The 19,953-nt window shown below is 41.6% G+C and overlaps 1 protein-coding gene across 2 annotated transcripts in view; it reads left to right on the top strand.

Annotated features, from left to right (window-relative positions):
- The first annotated feature begins 3,570 nt into the window (after positions 1-3,570).
- rasa3 (RAS p21 protein activator 3) overlaps positions 3,571-19,953 on the top strand; it is a 37,446-nt gene continuing 21,063 nt past the window's right edge. Inside the window, exons 1-4 of one of the 2 annotated variants that reach the window (XM_035155747.2) lie at positions 3,571-3,820; positions 15,618-15,735; positions 18,108-18,211; positions 19,127-19,221. In XM_035155747.2, the coding sequence (XP_035011638.1) occupies positions 3,766-3,820; positions 15,618-15,735; positions 18,108-18,211; positions 19,127-19,221 (372 nt within the window). In that variant the 5' untranslated portion in view covers positions 3,571-3,765. The remainder of the gene's footprint in view (positions 3,821-15,617; positions 15,736-18,107; positions 18,212-19,126; positions 19,222-19,953) is intronic. The other variant, XM_035155748.2, reaches the window with a different exon arrangement.

The following is a 19,953-nucleotide window of genomic DNA, read 5'->3' as shown; positions in this document are numbered from 1 at the left end:
TAACCTGAACCTAATCCTAACCTTAACTACTGACCCACAAATTGGCTTTTGTCCAATGTTTTTGTCCCCAATAGGGTAAGCTGTCCACTGGAGTTTTGTCTGCAATGTGTCCCCAAAGGAAGCTTATGACAAAATACACTCACCATATACACACATACACAAGCTTGAGGTTTAGTGTTTACCACAGGGCGTAGTCACTTTAGCAAAATCTTTAACGCTTTATATGTGATGTTGTGCATACAGTTGAAAAAAAACTAACGGTATTTTCCTGCAGATATCAGTGGTATGTCATGATATGAGCATCCCTTGACTGTTGCATAGTAGTCCTATATTATGGGGATCTTAAATGCAAAGCAAACAGGAGAGCTCTCGATTTACCTGTTGTACTAAATCATCTAGAAATCAAGTTCCAGCTAAAAGGCCTCTCCCTTCTTTCTACAAGCTGCACAAACATTCTGCTGACAGGATGTGGCCGACATGAAGAACCGACATCATCCCCGGTGCCCTCACATGCTAGCATCAGGTTTTTCATCGCAACGCACCTGGAGAGGTTATTCATGCAGCATGGTTAATGCCATGGTTCTTATCTAGGAAAATAGCTTAGAGATAGTCAAATGCATACAAACTTCGTCACTGATATGCATACACAGGCACAATATGCACAGTCAGTGGAAAAAGTTCTTGGGTCAAAGTCAAATATAAGTTAATCAATTCATTAAAATATACTTATATACTTAGTACCAGAGGTTAAATTGCTCACTTGACAGAATGGCCTATTTTACATAACTCTATATAATATATTTGGATTTAGGATTGTCGGGTAGCTTATCTTTGATAACGCATCATAACAAATTTTACTGCTGTAGCTGGTCCAGGATCTGACAGTTTGGCTGCACAAACCTGTGTTCGTGTTTTCTTACTTTTCTTTAGTCTTTACTGATGTTTGTGAAATATTGGATCATTTGACTTCTGTAGACCTTAATAATGATGGGAAATGATTCTTATGTGGAACAGCTTACAACTCATAGACATCTGAAACCTGCGACCATAGGCCTCCACTGGACACTGCTTTTTGTAAGTGGTCAAAAGTCCAAAAAGTTTATGGAAAACTGGACTGAACTCAAGAATAAGTATCTCAAAACTGTTGTATGGTAAAGTACTGCACTTCAGTATAGTACCACAGACGACCAGAATACACAAACTGAAGCTGCCAAATTAGAATATTTAGCTCTTAAATGCACTGTAGTAGCATCAATAGCAGTATGAAATAGAAACACGCAACTTTCTAAAATGTATTTTCTGTCTGTAGTTGAGTAAACATACTTTACTCGTCACTACTGTCCTCAGTTAGCTTAAGTCCACGGCAGAGTTGCTGCTCTGTGTGATTTCTCTTCTCAAAAGTCTGACAGAGCAACAGGAGTGATGAGACACGTCGCCTAATTAGATTTAGAGCTGTTCTAAAGGAGTCGCAGCTAATCCCAACACCTTGGCCAGCAGCAGAAGCACTGCAGCTCGTTCCTGGTAGAGACAGTTGTCCCGGCTGTTCTCTAAGTCCCACTTCTCGGCTGGGTTGGGCCTGGCCAGCCGGGTTTGTGCAGTGTTCCAGACCAGAGTTGGGTTATTTTGAGGAATGTGGTCATGGTGATCTCAGAGGTGTGGCCCAAAAGGCTCAAGTGTGGGCAGATGATGACCCTGCACCTTTCACCTGAATGGATCTCAAAGCCTGTCCAGACATCCCTCCCACCGTGCACCTCGTTCATTCATCCATCTGGTAAATTTGGCCCAGGATCAGTGTCTGTAGGAAAAAGGGGACCACATATTCTTGCTTGGCTATTGCAGTCTTGTTAGGTGGCTGCCTTAAAGAACATTTCTGCGGATCTCTGAGAGACACAAACTTGGTTTCTAATCCTGAGGGAAATTAAGAAATACACATTACCATGATATACAGTATCTCTCCCAAGCTCAGTTAGTGGTTGAAACTGTATTGCTTCATGTGTTCATGAATGAAATCTAGGCACAGATTGACACATGACCAATTAAATCATCTTACTAACAAACTTAGTATTAACAGAATTTGTAAATTAGTAACAAATTCGCTGCATTTCACAGTCTGTAAACCTCAGATGGTAGGAATAGCAATAGTTAATAATTTGCTCCACAGATATAAATAACAGTATCAAGCTGTTTTGTTGCTTTTTGCATTTGCGGTCTACAGTATCAAAGACAGGAAACAATCAGGGGCGATCCAGTGGAGTGGGGCCCCCACTGCAGCATGTGGGGCCCATATAGGGGGAGAACGCTCATACTCACAGCCATGTTTTATCAGTTCTCAGAGAAGGTGGGGGTACAAATAAATTCAGAAGCACAGGAGGATGGTGCCAGCCAATGCTTGTATTCATAAATATATTTTAATCATTCAACATTATGGGCCAGTTCTTGTCAATTCAGAATTTAGCCAACCAATTCATGAGGAGATTAAAGAGGGGCAGGAACTTTGTAGACACATGTATGAGGGGTGATTAATGCTTAGTAAATCCAGTAGCATAGCAGCCAAGTATGAGGGGTGATTAATGCCAGGCATGAGCAAGAAGACAAACTGTGTGATTTTGGCACTGTTTGGAGCGGAGGTAGTACTTGGCTTAACATATTGCATGATTCATTGCGCTTCAGTGACAAACTGTTTTTAGAGGAAATGGCAAAAAGCGAGGTTAAAACGTCATGAGAATTTATTTTTAAATGTAAGTACTCAACCGAACAGCCAACGGTACACAGATATAAAAAGAACATCAACATTTTTAATAAACTGAAGAACTTTATCATCCACAGCTTTGTTGCCAGGCAACGGCTGTAATGGTGGGACAAGCTGGTGATGCAAAAATAAGACCAGACCGTCTCATTTCCCTACGGCGGTGTACTCCTTAAAAGGCACCAGGAAGGGACTTTTTTTTTTTTTACCAGGGCAAGAAGAGAAGCTGCAGGAGGAACACATGTATGTTTGCCTTCTTGCCTGGACAATGGACTTCTTAATTGCCAGAGTACAATCCAACTAAACTGGTGCATTAGTGGCCTCTTGTTATATGTTTATTTTGAAGAAAGAAAACGTTTTTTACAGAAAGCCACCTCACCCTCCCCTTCCAAACATGAAAGAGAACCTGTGGTAGCCTTCAGATGTTTAGTTTGTCCAGTTTGGACTACTGTAAAAAACATGGCGGCCTCCGCAGAGAGGACCCGCTCCCGATGTAACTATAAAGCATTTTAATATAAAAGGCCCATTCTAGGGTAAAGAAATCCACAATTTCTACAATTTAGTTGAAACACACTAGGGTTATTTTATATTCAATTTCTGCCAGTAGATCCCTTTCACCTAAATCTTACACACTGGACCTTTAATCCCCAAAACAAAAAAATTTGCCTCATCCAGCTTGTGTCCCGTTGGGAGAGTGGGCGGGACTCTTGTCTACAGTTCGCATTCCTCAATGACACCACTTTCTCCCTGGTTGTGCGCCGCTGATCACCCTCCATACAACGTGTGGGCGGTGTTGTGTGGAGCCCTCGCTGCCGCTGCTGCCGCTGCACAGACGCCGAGGTCCCGCTTGTACTCACCCAGCCAGCAGCGGCGGAGGTCGGGCCGGAGTGCGATCGCTGTCCGGAGCGCATAGATGTGCAGAACCCCTGGAATAACCGAGCGCTGGAGAGGCCGGAACCGAGCACCGTGGAGCACCGCGTTCGTATAGCCGCCGAAAGGGAGCGAGCCACGGCCACAGCATGGCGGTGGAAGAGGAAGGTCTCCGGGTTTTCCAGAGCGTTAAAATAAAAATAGGTAAGAGGAAAGAAAAAAAAATCCCTGCCCCCCCCAGTGTTAGAGGCTGAATGGATGGCTCCATATTAACGGGCCCAGGCAGCGAGGGGACTCAGATGTGTTGTTGTAATTCAAATCACACGCTCGCCTCCTGTAAAACTGGAAATGTGAGGGAGGGAGGTTTTACAGTCCTGTGGGAAACACTGGGGATTTGGCAGCTGGGCTCGGATCCACATCATGCGCGCTAGACGGGTTTACATATGAGACTGGGGCAGACTGGCTGATCTCTAACATAAAGGGCTCCACAGCTGCAAATATCCAGATGCGATGTTTTCCTCTAATCTGCAGATCACACAGGGCTTCACTCCGCCTCAGCTGCAGACACCCATTCATGCTATTGCACCCTCTCCTCTCTCTCAACGCCCCCCCCTCCTAACTGCTTCATGCTCGACTGTCTTGCTATTGATTGTTAGCCTAGATTTCTATATTTAGATGTGTAGCTGGTCTCCAGTGGGTACCCCTGGTTTGTAGCAGGCATGTGCTGCATGCATATCTTGTGAATGGAGCCATGAGTATGTTGGCTCAAGGGGAGAGGTGTCTTTTTCAGAAACCACAAGAAATCAAGCTCCCTGATGTAAAAGCCTAGTGGAAACGGCACATTAATACTAATACTAACATCCTCACATGTATCCCACACATTGTTATAGATATTTCTAATCCTAAAATAATATAAGACAGGATAAAACTTTATTAATCTTTCTTTGATTCCTTCTTGTGCCAGCTTGCCCCAAGATTATCGTGTTGCAATATATAATAAAATACAGTGAATAAAACAGTATTAAGTGTAAAGTCTGGAAAGTATGATATAAATTAAATAAAAATATGAAGTATTTAAAGAGTAATGAAGAACCAATAACAATAGAGAATAAAATAAGTGAGTTACATGAGACAGTAAAACTGTGGCTATGGACTATTGCACATGATAATTCAATTATTTGATGAAAAAATGGTTATATTACATGTTTCACATTAATAGTAATATTGCACATGAGTGGTTATATTGCACATGAAAAAAATAGAATAATATTGCAGTTGTATTGTATATAGTGTTGGTATTATTTCTATGTTACTGAATATCTGTTGTCCTCCCTGCAGAAGGGGTAATGATAATAATCATATAACATGACATAAAAAGGTCACTGTAAGCTCAGTCTTCGGTTACATAGACATAGCATGTACAGTATTAAAGTTATGGTTACAGCTAATGATTATTGTCATTAATATGTGGATTATGGGATTATACTATTCTGTTCGAGGAATAATTTTGAGATGCGATCTGACCTGACTTTTAGAATTTTTTTTAGAATCTATCTGAATATTCAAAGCAAACTGTCACTTCCTCTGTGTGGGCTGTAATTGTTATCTCGGGTCACTGTGGGACGTTTGTGACTCTTTCTCTGACATCTGGCACCCATTTCATCCTGGCTGTGCTTTCTGGTTTGCTTTGACTCCAAACATGCGACAGAAGGGATGAGCCGAGGGAAAAAAAATGACAACAAACAGACGTACAACAAACAGACACACAAGCTGTGGGACTGTGTGGTGATGCCAGCCAGCATCAGAAAGAAATACCCTGGTGGCCAGTTTTTTTTTCTCTACTGAGCTGATATAACAAAGTTAGGCCGTATTCTTAAGCTCCTTACCTGCTGTTAAATTCGGCTGCGCACTCCCTGGCAAACAGCTGTAAGAAAGAACCAGCCTGAGTGGAATTAATCAGATAGTCCGGCCCCATTGAGATAATATGCTCAGACATGTAACTCCAGGGAAAGTTGTAATAGTCAGATCACAAAGGCCTCATTAGTTTGCTGCACTTGAATGGATGTTCAGTCATTCAGCGCCATTGAGTTCCTGAAACTAGAAACTGAATGACTGGAAGACCTTGTCCTTTCTCCCACTTATTTCCTAATAAACAAACCGCTTACAAAACAGTGGTAGAGGAAGTAATCAGATTCTTTTATGAAGTCAAAGTACAATACTTGATTAGAAGTCATCCAGAAGTGTCATGATCAAAATGGTCAATAGTCCAAACATTCCATTCTGAAACATGGACCCTGAATTACCCCTATATTTATGATTTAGTTCTAATGTATTCATCTATATGTGGCATTTTAATGTTGTAGTTTGTGAATCAGTGAGTGGATTGCCTAAAGAACTATTTTCATAATTGAATAATTGCTCAAATGTACTATATGTAAGAATGTGAAGGAATTTACATGCTTTAATAGCAGTTTGTTCCTATTGTGAACATATTTTATTGTAACTTGGAAAAAAAGTGACTTTCTTGGTTGCCTATAACAAACAGTGTTATAGACGGTTTGCCTCACTGCTAAATATTCTATTATACTGAAACATTAGTATATCAATTCAGCAGAATGAGACATCTGATGGAAACTATATCATGTCAATAATTAAATTTAGGATTGCTAGCATTACTGAGCTTCAGTGAAAGCTATAGGCAAACGACTGGCGACGAGCTAACGCTGAGGCATCATATAAAATTAAATGTATCAAGCAATATGAATTGATTAGTTCATTCATGTAAACTTATATTTTAAGATATAGTAATATTATGCTTTATAAATCCAATTCTAAATTGTGTTCCAAAGCACAGTTCATTCGATGCCCACGAGGTTTGTTCATAACAAGGGTTTTCTATATGTTACTCATAGCTTCAAGTTTTTTCTCAAGCAGAAATGCCAACAAATCATCTGTTACTGAATTATAGTTTTTAGGTTTCGTGGTTGGTAGTAAAGGGTCTGAGGGTGTAGATGTTGCAGGGTGATCAGTTGTTGCCTGGTGGCTACTGTTCGCTGTGTCCAAACAAACTGTGATTTGTGAATGGGCTGAATCAATAAGACTGATTGATTGGCTTTGTTTTATATTAATGTGAATGAATATGCATTATGACACTCGATGACGTGACCGTGGACTTAACCACAAAACATCATGAATTAATTGAGGTAAAAGTCAAACAGATAAATTCATAAAGTAACTGTTATTCAGCCGTCATAGCTAATTTACAGCTGTTAAATAAGCATAGTGGAACCTCTGAAAAGTACTCAGGTAAAAGTACTAATCAAGTAAATCACAAGTACCTGAAATTTCTACGTTAGTACAATGCATGAGTAAATGTACTTAGCTGCATTCCTCCACTGGCGAAATGACTTCATATTACCAAGGAAAATAGTTTAAACACTCCCAGTATGTTATTATTATCTGTTATTTACAGTTGACTGACGTTCATTAAAAACATTCATGCTGTTGTCACTTCCAAGTCCAGACTCAGTCCTGGCTCCTCTGTACTGTCACAGGGTGACGACAGTCCGGTTCACACTGTGTGGTTACCTAGCAGCAGTCGTACTTGCTGTCAGTCTGATTCCCATGGCGCTCTGCTCCCAGTAATGTCTCTGTAACCCTTGCATCACATTGTTTTCATCAGAGTCTTGTCCTTTGGCATGAGGCTGCGGTTGGCTGATGACTCAGAGCTGAAAATCTGCCACATATTTGAAGCAGAGAGAGACAGCGAGAGAGAGGGGGGTGGAGGTTATTATTGTTATGCTTCGCCAGGTGATGACTCCTCTCAGTTTCCTGGAGGAACACGAGATTTTGGAAACCGACCTGCAGGGCCCGAGTCGGCACTGTCTGGGGGAACACAGGAAACAGGAAACTACCCCCAATTCACTTCCTGATTGGCTGGAATAGGCTACAAAAGAATTGTGTTTTTTCCTGCATGGCAACACGCTAATACAAAGCAGATGTAGTGAGACTCAGAGCGGGGGGCAGAGGTGGTGTCTCTCACACGGGAGCAGGCTGCGCTTCGTCTGTCAGCGCTCTGAGAGACGGTGGCACAGCTGGAGTCGGGACCTTGCCCTAATTAACAACAACATATGTGCACCGGACGTCTCTGTCACTGCGAGAAACACGGTTTGATCCCCACTCCTTCGAAGAGATGCATACAAATAAATGACTTAAATATCTTATATTCCACTGTCAGTATATCAGTGTTCACGAGGTCATTCAGTGCAGTTCAAACTTGAAGTTACTCTGCAGAGTTCTTCACCACCAGCAGCACTGTGGAGCAATGTTTTTACTAGTGGGCCGTTGTTTTGTTAACATCTCACACATATATGATGACACACATGTACGTGCATATACAATTGTCACATTAGTTTGTATTTCACACTATTCTGCTGATCTAGTGCCCTGACTATAGAAAAATGCTCCATTAAAGGCGATGAAAAAGAAAATCTCACGGGGATATTTCAACACATGCAATTTAAGATGAGAAATGAAATGCATTCGAGATGCCTGTTACACCTGGGAGCTACACAAGAAAATGCCACAGGGCACATTTAATTACAAATTTTAATCGAGAACCTAGTTTTTCCAAATATACCTGATGGGTAAATGTGTATCTTCCCTGGAAATAGCTGCTGTGATGCTAATTAGAGCGGTTTGCATGAACCAAAACAGTGAAGCTGTGGGCCAAAACAGAAACAGAAACAAAAACAGTTTAGCTTAAAGCTTCTTAGAGATGAGAGGGAGCTGCGGAGCTTGGTGGTAATTACAGTATTCTTGAGTTTGTCATATTAACCTGTTCCACATTACACATATTCATTTTTACTCTTTGTTAATATAGAAATATCATATTACAGCAGCTTTAAAGATACTTATGGAAACATAGGAAACTTTCAGAGGTAATGGTGAAGTGTATTTTATAATCTATATGACATAATATGTGTCTGTGGAACAATGAAATAAAAAAAATCTCTTATTGTTGGTTTATTAGCTATAGCAGCCTGGTCTCTGTGTAATTGGCTGTTTCCGGGTGAATAGTTGAGAACCTTCCAGAGTTCAGTCGGTGCCTCTCACCAGATGATTTGTCCCAGGATAAGTTATTGGATTGGCCTGAGAGAATATCTCCACTACACATGGCAGCGTCTGGCCTCACTTCTCCTCCTAAGCTACTTGATCCTCTCCGCTGATGCCTGTGTTGGCGTGACACCACGCCATAGCTGCAACAAAAGAAAAAGTGTAATTTTTGGACGTAGTGGGAATAGTGTTCAATGGCTGAGTGGTCCACAGTGAAAGAAACATTAGATTACATATCGTGTGGAGGAGGTGAAGAGCTGGGGGTCCAGGAAACGGGAGTGGGCGGCTGAATTCAGGCAGCTCCGGCTGGATGACTCAGGCCACGGCGAGTAGCCTGGGAGGGAAAAGTCAGTTTGTAGTGACAGCGCCCCGCCCCCCCCCTCTCCTTCCCTTGACAGCTGGCCAACAGAGGTTCCCAAACTTCCTCCTGTCCAGACTGAATAGGAGACATGGCGTGACGAGGAGAGGGGGGGGTGGGGTGCTGAACGCTTCATCTGTGTGTGTGTGGAGGTCTCCCGCTCTTATTTAGGCTTCAGATTGCATTTAGTCGAGAGTAATAACAAGCTGCATATGAGGCTGTAATATAATGATTACGTTATGTTGGTAATTAGTTGTCTGTGGGGGAAGTATTGTGTATATTCTCCATTTTGTCCTAGAAGGCCGGCTCTCTGGGAAGCAGTTTGCTGTAAACATGTGTGTTGACGCAGAGCGCGTTTCGCTTCATGCAGATTTAGGCCGGTGGAATAATCCGGGTTGCGTTGAGCAGCTCTTCCTGCACTCAGCACTGTGGGAGAGAACACAGTACCAGGAAACATGGGGAGGTATCACCACAGGCCCAGCATGCAGGGTCAGCAGTGGTAAATAAAGGGCTGCGGAGTGCCGCTCCTTCAGGATGTCCTTCAGGTGCCCCGTGGGAAACGCAGACTCGATCCCTTGCCGGAACGACCTCTACCTGCTGGCAATGACACAAGAGTGAAAACATACACCTGGCTGCGCAGTGGAGAGAGGAATTCAAGTGTCAAGAAGCATGAGAAGCAGTTAAAAAAGGGGAATTAACTGCAACAGAAAGTCGTTCAGAACTTCATTTCTGTGGGAAATGGCTCCACTCATACTGATTTAAATCAGGTTTTGCAAGCGTGTTACTCACCTCTGGCTACATGAGCAATGTCAGCTTGCCACATTACAGGGACTCGGCTTGCGCTTTCTTTCCTGTGATTGCAAAAGATATCATATCGTGTCACCATTGTGTGTGCCAGGCCTGTTTGTGAGTGAGGCTGTACAGAGCAGAGAATTAGGGGAGAGTTGACCTTACTCTACATCTTTAAGCGTTTATGTCTGGAAGTCAAAAAGGAAAACAGAATGTTTTGAGAATTACGTAAAAGAATGGGGGGGTTGTTGAGGTTAAACTGTGTCCTGATCAGGACGTTCAGACCTGAGGAAGCAACCTCGTCCGCTCAGCCTCTCCTTGTACTTCTAACTTCCCTCATCTTTGAGTGAACATACCAGGTTTCAGATCACAAAGCTGATTGTGTCCGTGCAGTGTAACTTCACTGCGTGTTCCCCGTTTGCCTGTTTGTGTATTTTACTTTTACTCAAGTTTTCCATTGAGACTAACGAATCTGTGTGAACATTAGCTCCGGACTTCACCGGGCAGAGAGGGAGTTTGATCAGTAACCGAACACCAGTTTATCGCCTTCAGCTTTTAACTCTCATGCTGCTCCAGCAACTGTTGTGGTCGTGTGGAAACCTCAGCAGCTCAGCTGGTTTCAGGGTTGGTTTATTACTCCTCCTTGGTACAGCCAGCAGGGTATACATGCTGACTGTGACCAACTAATAAACCAAATCAGCTGCTAAACCAGACAAATCACAAGTATTGACACTGACGCCGACAGGAAATGTGCGGATTATTAATTCCTGATGTGTTTCGTTTCATCTGTTTTCTGTTTGACGCATAGTATTCTCCAACTTTTTAAGTAGTGCTGAGAACATTATTAGAAAATTGTTGGCAAGATCCCAAAGGTTAAATACGTCAGGCTTGATTAAAATTTAGAGACATGTTTCTTAATGATGCTGTTATGTCGTAGCTATAAAATAGTTTCGTGCTCTTGAATGTCTCACATAAATGAAACTTTAGTGAACCAGGAAACAAACAGATTCAGTGATTTTTGTAAATGTTTATGTCACATCAAACAGAGCTTCCTTGAATAAAGATAAAATATACCGGATAAGAACGCTGCCATCTTGCGATCAGCGAATGGAGCCATGGTAACCAGGTCCCGTCAATACGCATCCATGACCAATTGTGAGTCAGTCTCAGCTGTCAATCATTCATTAAACAATTAAAACCAAAGTCACAGGAACAATGAGCACGTGAATAAGTGTGAAAACAACAACCTACAATGACAGAAACCATCTTCACTTTTTAGTCCTTTCTATGTCCCATCAACTAACATGGAGGACACAGGGTTTATGACCTATACCGCAGCCAGCCAACAGGTGGCAATCAATACGCTTTGGCTTCATTTTTTGGGAGAAGTTATGTTATCAAGTTTGGTTTTAATTAGTTATTAGAAGCCATAAAAACAGAAACGATGATTGACAGCAAATACTGACTCATGATTGGTCGAGCACATGTATTGTCGGGACCTTGATTCCAGGGCTCCATTCCCCCGATCACTACTGGGCAGAATCTGGCTCGATTGTAGGAGGAAGTGGGGGACGCATCATCCATCTTTATTAACAGTCTATGATGACAATGAAAAGTTGCTCATTGGGCGCACAAGCAGAAAAAAATCGCCAGGTGGCCAATGTGAGCATTAACAGAGATTCTCTGCATTTAACAGCAGTGTAGTTAGTTAGTGTGGACATGTAGAATCCAGAAAGTCCCATTTGAAAAACAGATGAATGCGTCAGATGCCATAACACTGAGAAACAGACTGGATTTACATCTCTGGAAAGTTAGGAAAGAGGCATGCGGCGACCCTGGGGGTCAAAACACAACAGCGATTCGGAAAACACAACTGTGAACAGCCACAGAGTGTGTGTGTGTGTGTGTGTGTGTGTGTGTGTGTGTGTGTGTGTGTGTGTGTGTGTGTGTGTGTGTGTGTGTGTGTGTGTGTGTGTGTGTGTGTGTGTGTGTGTGTGTGATGTTATTATGTTTCGTGATTTTCAGAGAAGCAGTTCTTGTTTTGACTCTGTAGATGAGAATTAACAGTGGGATTATATTGTACAAGTTTCACTCCTTTTCCTTTCTCACAGTGTCTCTCTCTGCATTACAAACCACACACACACACACACACACACACACACACACTGACACACATTGTCAGGGGTAACTGGGTTGTTCGCTGCTTTTAAGCTACATCTTGGATCCAGTCGAAATTCCATTCTCCTCATCTCATTTCCTGTTGTACTTTCTCCAAAGCTAACCGCTCTCCAGTTTTCTATCTGGCTGACGTCTCTCTCTCTCTCTCTCTCTCTCTCTCTCTCTCTCTCTCTCTCTCTCTCTCTCTCTCTCCTCTCTCCCTCTCTCCCTCTCTCTCTCTCTTTCACGCCGCGTCTCCTCAAATGTGTTCATGTCAGGGACGATTACGAGCCGAGCAGAGCCGGAGCTGAGTAACGGAGGAGGGGGAGGAGGAACAAAGCTCCACGTTCACCGTGTCCATAACAGTGTTTTCAAACACTTGTGCTTCCTCATTTCTCGCCTCCCTTTCTCAACTCACGACCAGGATTGAGACGAGGAGTCAAGTTTTTTAACGTGTTGATCTGTTATTTTTCACTCTCTGGGGTGATCCTCCTGTCATCATCAGTGCTCACAGCTTTCTCATGCACACCACACAGCGCTCACACACGTGCCCACAGTGTCTTTGCACTGTGTTGTTTTGCTCAGATACTAGGGCAAGATATTCTCCAAGGGCAGCTGCAGTGATGCTTGATGAAAAGAGAAAACTGCTGTCGTTGTTGTTGTTGTTGTTGTTGTTGTTGTTGTTTTTTCTTGTTTTGAATCTTGAAGGAGGGGAAAACGCACCCCTCTGGAGAAAGTAAAAGAGGGAAAGATGAAAGAAGGGAAGCAACCAGAAATAGAGTGAAGGGAAATTTAGGTTAAAGCTAATTTTGAAAAAAAAGTTTAAAAAAAGGACGGTGACTTTGCAAGACGAGCTTCAGACAGAGAGCAAAAGAGAAAAGAGCAGCTCATGGAACAGGATGAAAAGAAAGTACCAGAGAAGGATAAGCAGGAGACAGAGAATAAAGTGTTTAATGGCAGGTTACTGGAAACTCACTCTCCATCAGACAAATACACAAAACAAAAGCTTCTATACAAAAAAACCCACTATTGTCATACTTCCCTTAAACTGACAAACTCTCCAGTCCCTGCTTCTTATCAACTCGTCCAGAAATATAAGACGACTCTCTAGCACTTCCTTCTCCCCTAAACAGGAAGCTGCGAGATGTCACCCCTGTGTGTAGTGACTGGGCTGATGCTCCTTGAGTCACTGGTTGTTTTTTCTATCTTTTGGCCGGATAATGTACAGATGACATATTTTTTATAAATTACCAATGACCATTTTCAAACCGTTATCAAGCATTTTAGACTGATACAATGCTTGATGCTGTTGGGACAGATGCGGTTTCTTACAGACGACAACCTGATGAGTGCAGTTTACTGGCGGGATTTCATCTGTATCAAATTATAGATTTTTTTATTAGGTTCACGAATGAGCACATTTGTTGTTTTTCTTTGTCATGTTATTGTAAACAGAATATCTTCGGTTTTTCTTTGCTGACTCGCACCAGTTACAGGAGTCACCTGGTTTTATTTAAAGTTTATGAACACGTGGAGAACTGTGTATGCGTAGTCAAGTTTCTGCTGGATTCCTCCAAACTGTACAACTGGCGACTTGTTAACTTCAGTGTGTTGTTTTCTGTTGCGTCATGTTTTTAACACAGAAGACGACAACTTTGGCAGACGTGTGCTCAGTAACAGAAAATGATGTAAACTTCTCACACTTTCGTGTAGATCTTGCACAGAGAACCCAACACCGTGATTAACAGTAAAGAAAATAGATACGATAACTTAAAAAGAAGAGAACATAGTTAAAACACTTGGTATTCAAATGGTTATATAATAATAATAATAATAATAACTTTATAGCACTTATCTAAAGAAGGTAACAAAGTGCTTAACAAAATCCATGGCATAAATTAATTTATATTACATTACAAGTTGAGTCATTTAACACACACACACACACACACTAATCCCATGATATTTTGGTTACCTGGATGATGGTGCGTTCCAGTCACCACACACCACACATGTAATGAATAAGAGTTTGGAGGGAATTCAGGAGTGTGTGAGGTGAACAAGGAGGATTACAGGAGATAAAATAAATGTTGGGGAGTATACGAGAGAGAAAAGAGGAAACAGGACGAAGATCAAGTAACACAGTGAAGTGAAGGGATAAAGACGTAGATAAGAGTGACTTACATCATTGCTCTCCTCTCACACGTAAACACAGAGTCTGTAAAAACAAATCAAAGTAATAGTGTGTGCACCATGTTTTCCAACTCTTTTGCGAGGGAATGTTGTGTTGTGAATTTTTCTAAGTAAGTTTGTAAGTATCCACAATGTGTGTGGATCAGCCTCCAGAGAAGCAGTCACAGTGTCGTCCCTTAATGTAAAACAATTCATATGTCTAATGCATTATGGCTACTAGAGAGCTCCTCTTTCATGGCTTGAAGTAATGTATTTTACATTTTCAATAAAATACAGTGTTTCCTAGCAACATAATCATATTATGTAAATCATATTAAGCCTTTACAATCTTGTGTTCCAAATTAAATATAAGGAGTTATACAATTTTAAAAAGTTTTTTAATGATGTTCTTTTTTTTATCAGACCCAAAATTATACTCATTTTCATGACCCACCAGACACTTAACCTCCTCCTGAAAATCATTAAACTGAAACAATGCAAGAAGGAATAGAAAAAAGTAGAATATTAATTTCAATTTCCTGAGCTTGAAACCAAAAATGTGGGGGAAGGCCACAGAAAGTTTCTTTTGGCAAGTAGCAGCACCCACCCACTGTCTCATGCTTTCATTGTGAAGAAGTTACTCATTAAAAGCCAAAGATAACAGTACAAGATTTACCACAGCTCAGCTTGTGGTCTGAATGGCAGCATCCGATTCCTGTGCAGATAATGGAGTGTTATTGGAACAAAAAAGTGACACAATATTGGGTTAACACACGTGTAACTATAGACCACAAAGTCCTGAGGGTCCCCAGGGTGAAGAGAAACACAGTCAGGGACATGGCAGTGACTAACATGGCTCCACAGCTTCATAATGGAGAATATATTGCTCCTATGGGATTGGAGCACCGCCTGTGTGGTGTCATGTGCATGTGTGTGTGTGTTTGTGTGTGACCTGGTGTGTTTGTGTGTCTCGGTGGGTGGTTGGACCACATTCTTGTGAAAGGGAGTGCTATCTGTCACACACATGTGATGAACAGATTGAGCTTCAGCAGGATTCAGGAAATGTCCCACGCAGATTCTTTCATTCACAGATCTGACAACGCACACACAGACACACACACATATACACACACTTGTTATGTTGTTATTCATGTGTGTTTCCGAGAGCACGAGTGGATATTTGTGTGTCCAGTGAAAAAAGTACCCGGATACACCCAAAGCTAAAACAGGTGTAAACTTGCATAACCCTTTTTTTCCTTTTTGAATCTGCCTACTTTCAGTGTTCTTAAATAATTCATCATTTATAGCAGCGTGCATGAATAAACATTGTTATTGCTTACAACAGCGTCCCTAAATAATATCTGCTCTCTCTCTCCTTCCTGCTCCCTCTCCTCCTGTTTCTTTTTGTAGGAGAAGCAAAAAACCTCCCTCCTTACCCGGGGCCCAACAGGATGAGGGACTGCTACTGCACCGTCAACCTGGACCAAGAGGAGGTCTTCAGGACCAAGATTGTGGAGAAGTCACTCTGGTATGCTGGGGGCCCCTCCACCCATTTGCTTTCTTCCTCATCCTTTCACTGGGTAGATACAGACATGGGCAATAGTGAAAGTCAAATCAAGACTCAGGGCTGATATGGCGCAAAAATGTAAATATAAAAGAAGTAAACATTCAAATTATATTTCCCTGAGAGGCTCAGAGAGGGTTTTCTGTGATAAACTAAATAGATAAATAAAGACACAACTGAGCAGCTACAGAATCGTAGACTGCATACACTCGCTCGGCCAAACACGAGTCAGCCTCAGCTGTCAATCACGAGGTCTCGCCACGATTTGATGGCGTCAAATAACTGATTAGAACCAAACTTACTGGAAAAATAAACACTTGATACATCAACCACTTAAAATGACGGAAACCATTTTTGTGAAAAAATTAATTGTACTTTCATTTTGGGTTTGGTCCATGTGACATCTATCAACATGGAGGAGGCAGGGTTTCTGACCTATACTGAAGCCGACCACCAGGGGGCATCAAGATGATTTGGTGTCACTTTTGGGGGGCTGTCATTATCGTACATTTTTATAGTTTGCATTTACTTACTTGTCTAGAAGACAACTGCCAAGTTTCATTCCTCTACTCGTCGAGAGCTGATTCACTCATTCAACTCAGTTACCTCTTGTTTCTATTAATTATTTTATTCTACTGAAGTTAGCAATCAGCTAGCCTCAGTCCATAGACTGTATATAAAGATGGAGGACACGTCTCCACTTCCTGCCACTATTCAGAAATGAAGTCAGGATACGCAGATCCAGTATTTTTTCGCAGCATTGCTTGTAGATCGTGTTCGTCTGAACAGATTGTGACTCTCTTCCAGCCTCGAGCTTTCAATTTTTCGTCCGGGTTAATGAAGAGCTCATTACAGCACAAAACTGAATTAGATTGATTCAAGCGCCCTGTATTTGTGGTATTGTTTACGAATGCAGTCGGGGCTCTGTCTGTCTTCATGTCCACTGAGTAACTGAAGAAGTCAGTAATTGCTGGCGGCAGCCCCGAGGCCTCGGCTCACGAGATTCTCATTGCTGTGATTTCTATGGTCGTCGTTTAGGTAGCGCTGCATGGACGGACCTTCCAGCCACTGGACACAAACAGGCTTATTGTTGTAGCAGAGTCCACATGACTCATGGCAAGATGGGGACACATGTGGTCTCTATTTTAGGTTCTGTCCGAGTGGAAGGTTTCTGCCTGTGATGTTTGCGTGAAGGTGAAATTAAACCTGAATGTTTCAATAACCAGGACAAACAGCACTGACAAATTTTCCAGTGGCAGAAACAGTTTACAGATTAACCAAACAAACAGTGAGAGAACGAGCACAGGAACAAGAGGGCAATCACACAACTGATTATTATTCACATGTAATCATCACACTGTGTACTGCTCCACACAACTGTGTTGATAGACCGGCTTTTTTAATAACAGGTCACATCTAATTACTTGTTGAGCAAAAACACAGCATTAATTAAAAATATGTTTCAATCATTAAATGATGTCACATCCTTATGCTCATTTATAATCGTAAGGGATGCGGAACAACCTCAATCTAAAACTGTGTTTCACAAAAGACTGTTAAGGTTCAACAACACTGTAATTATTAAAGAAATAAGTAATTAAGATTTCTGGAACACTGTAATTTTTAGAGAAAAAAATAACCACGTTATTTTTTCGGATTTGAAAATGAGTTATAATAGTTTTTTTCGCTGTTATGAAAACTTCAAATGTAATTATGAGGTAGTAAATCTTAATATTCAGATACTGAATTCAAAATTATGTGATATGGTCTCTTTTTTAAAAAAGTGGAATGTGCTTCCATAAATTTGTGATTCGGGTTTGTGTAAATAACATTGGCCGGACTTTTCCGATCTGCATGCTGCTGCGATCAAAACATATTACACACATGTGACTTGAGAGGATGTTGTTTGTATTTGAGACATCCGTCTTTTCATATAATTAGCAGCTTAATTTCTATTGGGGATTTTTGTCCCTCCCACATTTCTTTCTTCGCTTCAAGATGCTACTTGACTTCTTTCAGCTACTAAATATGTGGCACTTCATTAAAAAGCCTTTGAGTGTGACATGCAAAAGTAGGCGGAGCAGACACAACCAAACAAGATGAAGAGGAAACACCTGCAAGCTACCTACAGTTTCTTGATGAAGCACGTTTAATACAACATTTTGGTCAAAGACCTTTTTTCAAGAGTAACCTCAAGAAAGGCCTTTGAATAAGCATGTGGGGGTGTTTCCTTTTCTTCTTTTAGTTGTAAAACTGAATTTGTGGTAAAAACATGTTCTATCAGACGACAGATCAAATCTAATCTCAGTTGACTTGTGTCTCCTCTTCCCCTTCAGTCCGTTCTACGGGGAGGATTTCTACTGTGAGATCCCACGAAGCTTCAGACACCTCTCCTTCTACATCTTCGACAGGGACGTGTTCAGGAGGGACTCCAGCATCGGTGAGTAAACAGCTGCTCCGTCTGTTGTTTTTCACACCGAGGCTCTAACACAGCTTGGAAGATAAAATTAGATTAGCTTTATTCATGTTGAGTGTTTGGAAAGAGGAAAAAAAGCCTCAACAGGCTTCACCATGATTCCACAGCAACTAAAGCACATTGGGTGCCTTTTAACAATTTTTTGATAAACAGCAGTAGTCTTGCAATTGTGTTATAAAACAGCAGCGTTCTTGTTTGTGTGTATAAATTCTGTAACGTGTAACATGTAGGTGAACCTCAGACTGTTTTAATTCAACCAAACTATAGGAAATCAAGGTTAAAGCAACATGTAACAAACACTAAAATGTCTGATTTAAAATTTCAGCTTCAACATATCATTTCAATTAATAAAATCTTTATACTAAGCTGCTCTGCTGGCTGCTGTAGCTTTGTATTAAACAGGCGACAAGAAAACCAATCACCATATTTCACAAAGTGGAAATAAGTTATGTGTCTGTTTGAGTGTGGACGGATGTTTTTGTTGGTATTACAGGGTGTGGTAGTTTCATATGGTGTGTGTGAGTGTGTGTTTGTTGATCTGATTAGTGACCACAAACTGCAAAAATCTTTCTTGGGTGTGATTTGTATCTTCAACACAATCGCCGGTCCTGTGTGTGTGCGTGTGTGTGCGTGGGTGTAACTCAGTTTCAGAGTAGACATGACAGGGTCGTTTCCAGTTCACTGACAGTGACTTTGGGAGTGTTTCTGCACCAGGTGCAAACATGCAAGCGAGCGGCATATGGATTAACAGTAAGTGAGCAGGCATGTGAGCGTGTGTGGGTGTTTGTTGTTGCTGGCGTCTGAACCTTTCTGGCTTTTTTAGGAAAACGTAAAAACACGTCCGTGTCTTCATCTCATTTATCTCTGTCGTGTGCATAGGCAAGGTTGCAGTGAAGAAAGAGGACCTGCAGAAATATCACGGCAAAGACACCTGGTTCCAGCTACAACCTGTCAGCGCTGACTCAGAGGTGCAGGTCAGTACAGAGAGAACGTGCACACGCACACACACACACGCACAATTACGCGCACAACGCATTCTCTCGTGATCTGAAAAATAAAAGGCTGTTTTAAGTATTGGAAATCAAATTCAGGTATTGTAAATTGACTGGTATCAGAATATTTTGAACGACGCCCAGACGTTCACACTTCCCCTGCATGCAGTATATGCACAAATGTATATGTGTGATAGTGTGTCTGCAGGTTAATGTTTGCAGTGGTGCAGACCCCTAACAAACAAAGCATGTGTGCACCTAAAACACCTGAGCTGCAGGGTCAAAGTCACCTGGCTGCTTCTGGGTATACGGTAAAAAAAACAAGGTGTTCACCCCCATCAGTTTGTCACCAGCCGATCAAAGAGTGAACTCACAACTTTCATAAAGTTCACTATAGTTTCTACATTCGCACTTGTCATTAATTAATGACAGTTGCTTGTGATAGAAGGTGAAGTCTGTGTTTGAGTCGAAGGTTGTGCTTTTAATTTACTGTGGAAAGTAACGATAACAGGAGTGGAGTGAAATATGTTCATGGAGGTAAACACAGACTAAAGCAAATTGTACCTTATTCTCCTGCTGGGAGACAGTCCTGACTGAAATGTTAGATCAGATGTCAGATGTAGATTGTTCAGTTCAGTTTCAGGTTTCCGATCTTACACATGACGTGACCGGGCGTCTTTTCCAGTTTCACATTGACGCAGGTGTTGTCTTCCT

The sequence above is a fragment of the Hippoglossus stenolepis genome, chromosome 1 (genome assembly GCF_022539355.2).
Source record: "Hippoglossus stenolepis isolate QCI-W04-F060 chromosome 1, HSTE1.2, whole genome shotgun sequence".
Classification (NCBI taxonomy): domain Eukaryota; kingdom Metazoa; phylum Chordata; class Actinopteri; order Pleuronectiformes; family Pleuronectidae; genus Hippoglossus; species Hippoglossus stenolepis.
Note: the sequence above shows the minus strand (reverse complement) of the source record. Positions and strands in the feature narration are given on the sequence as shown.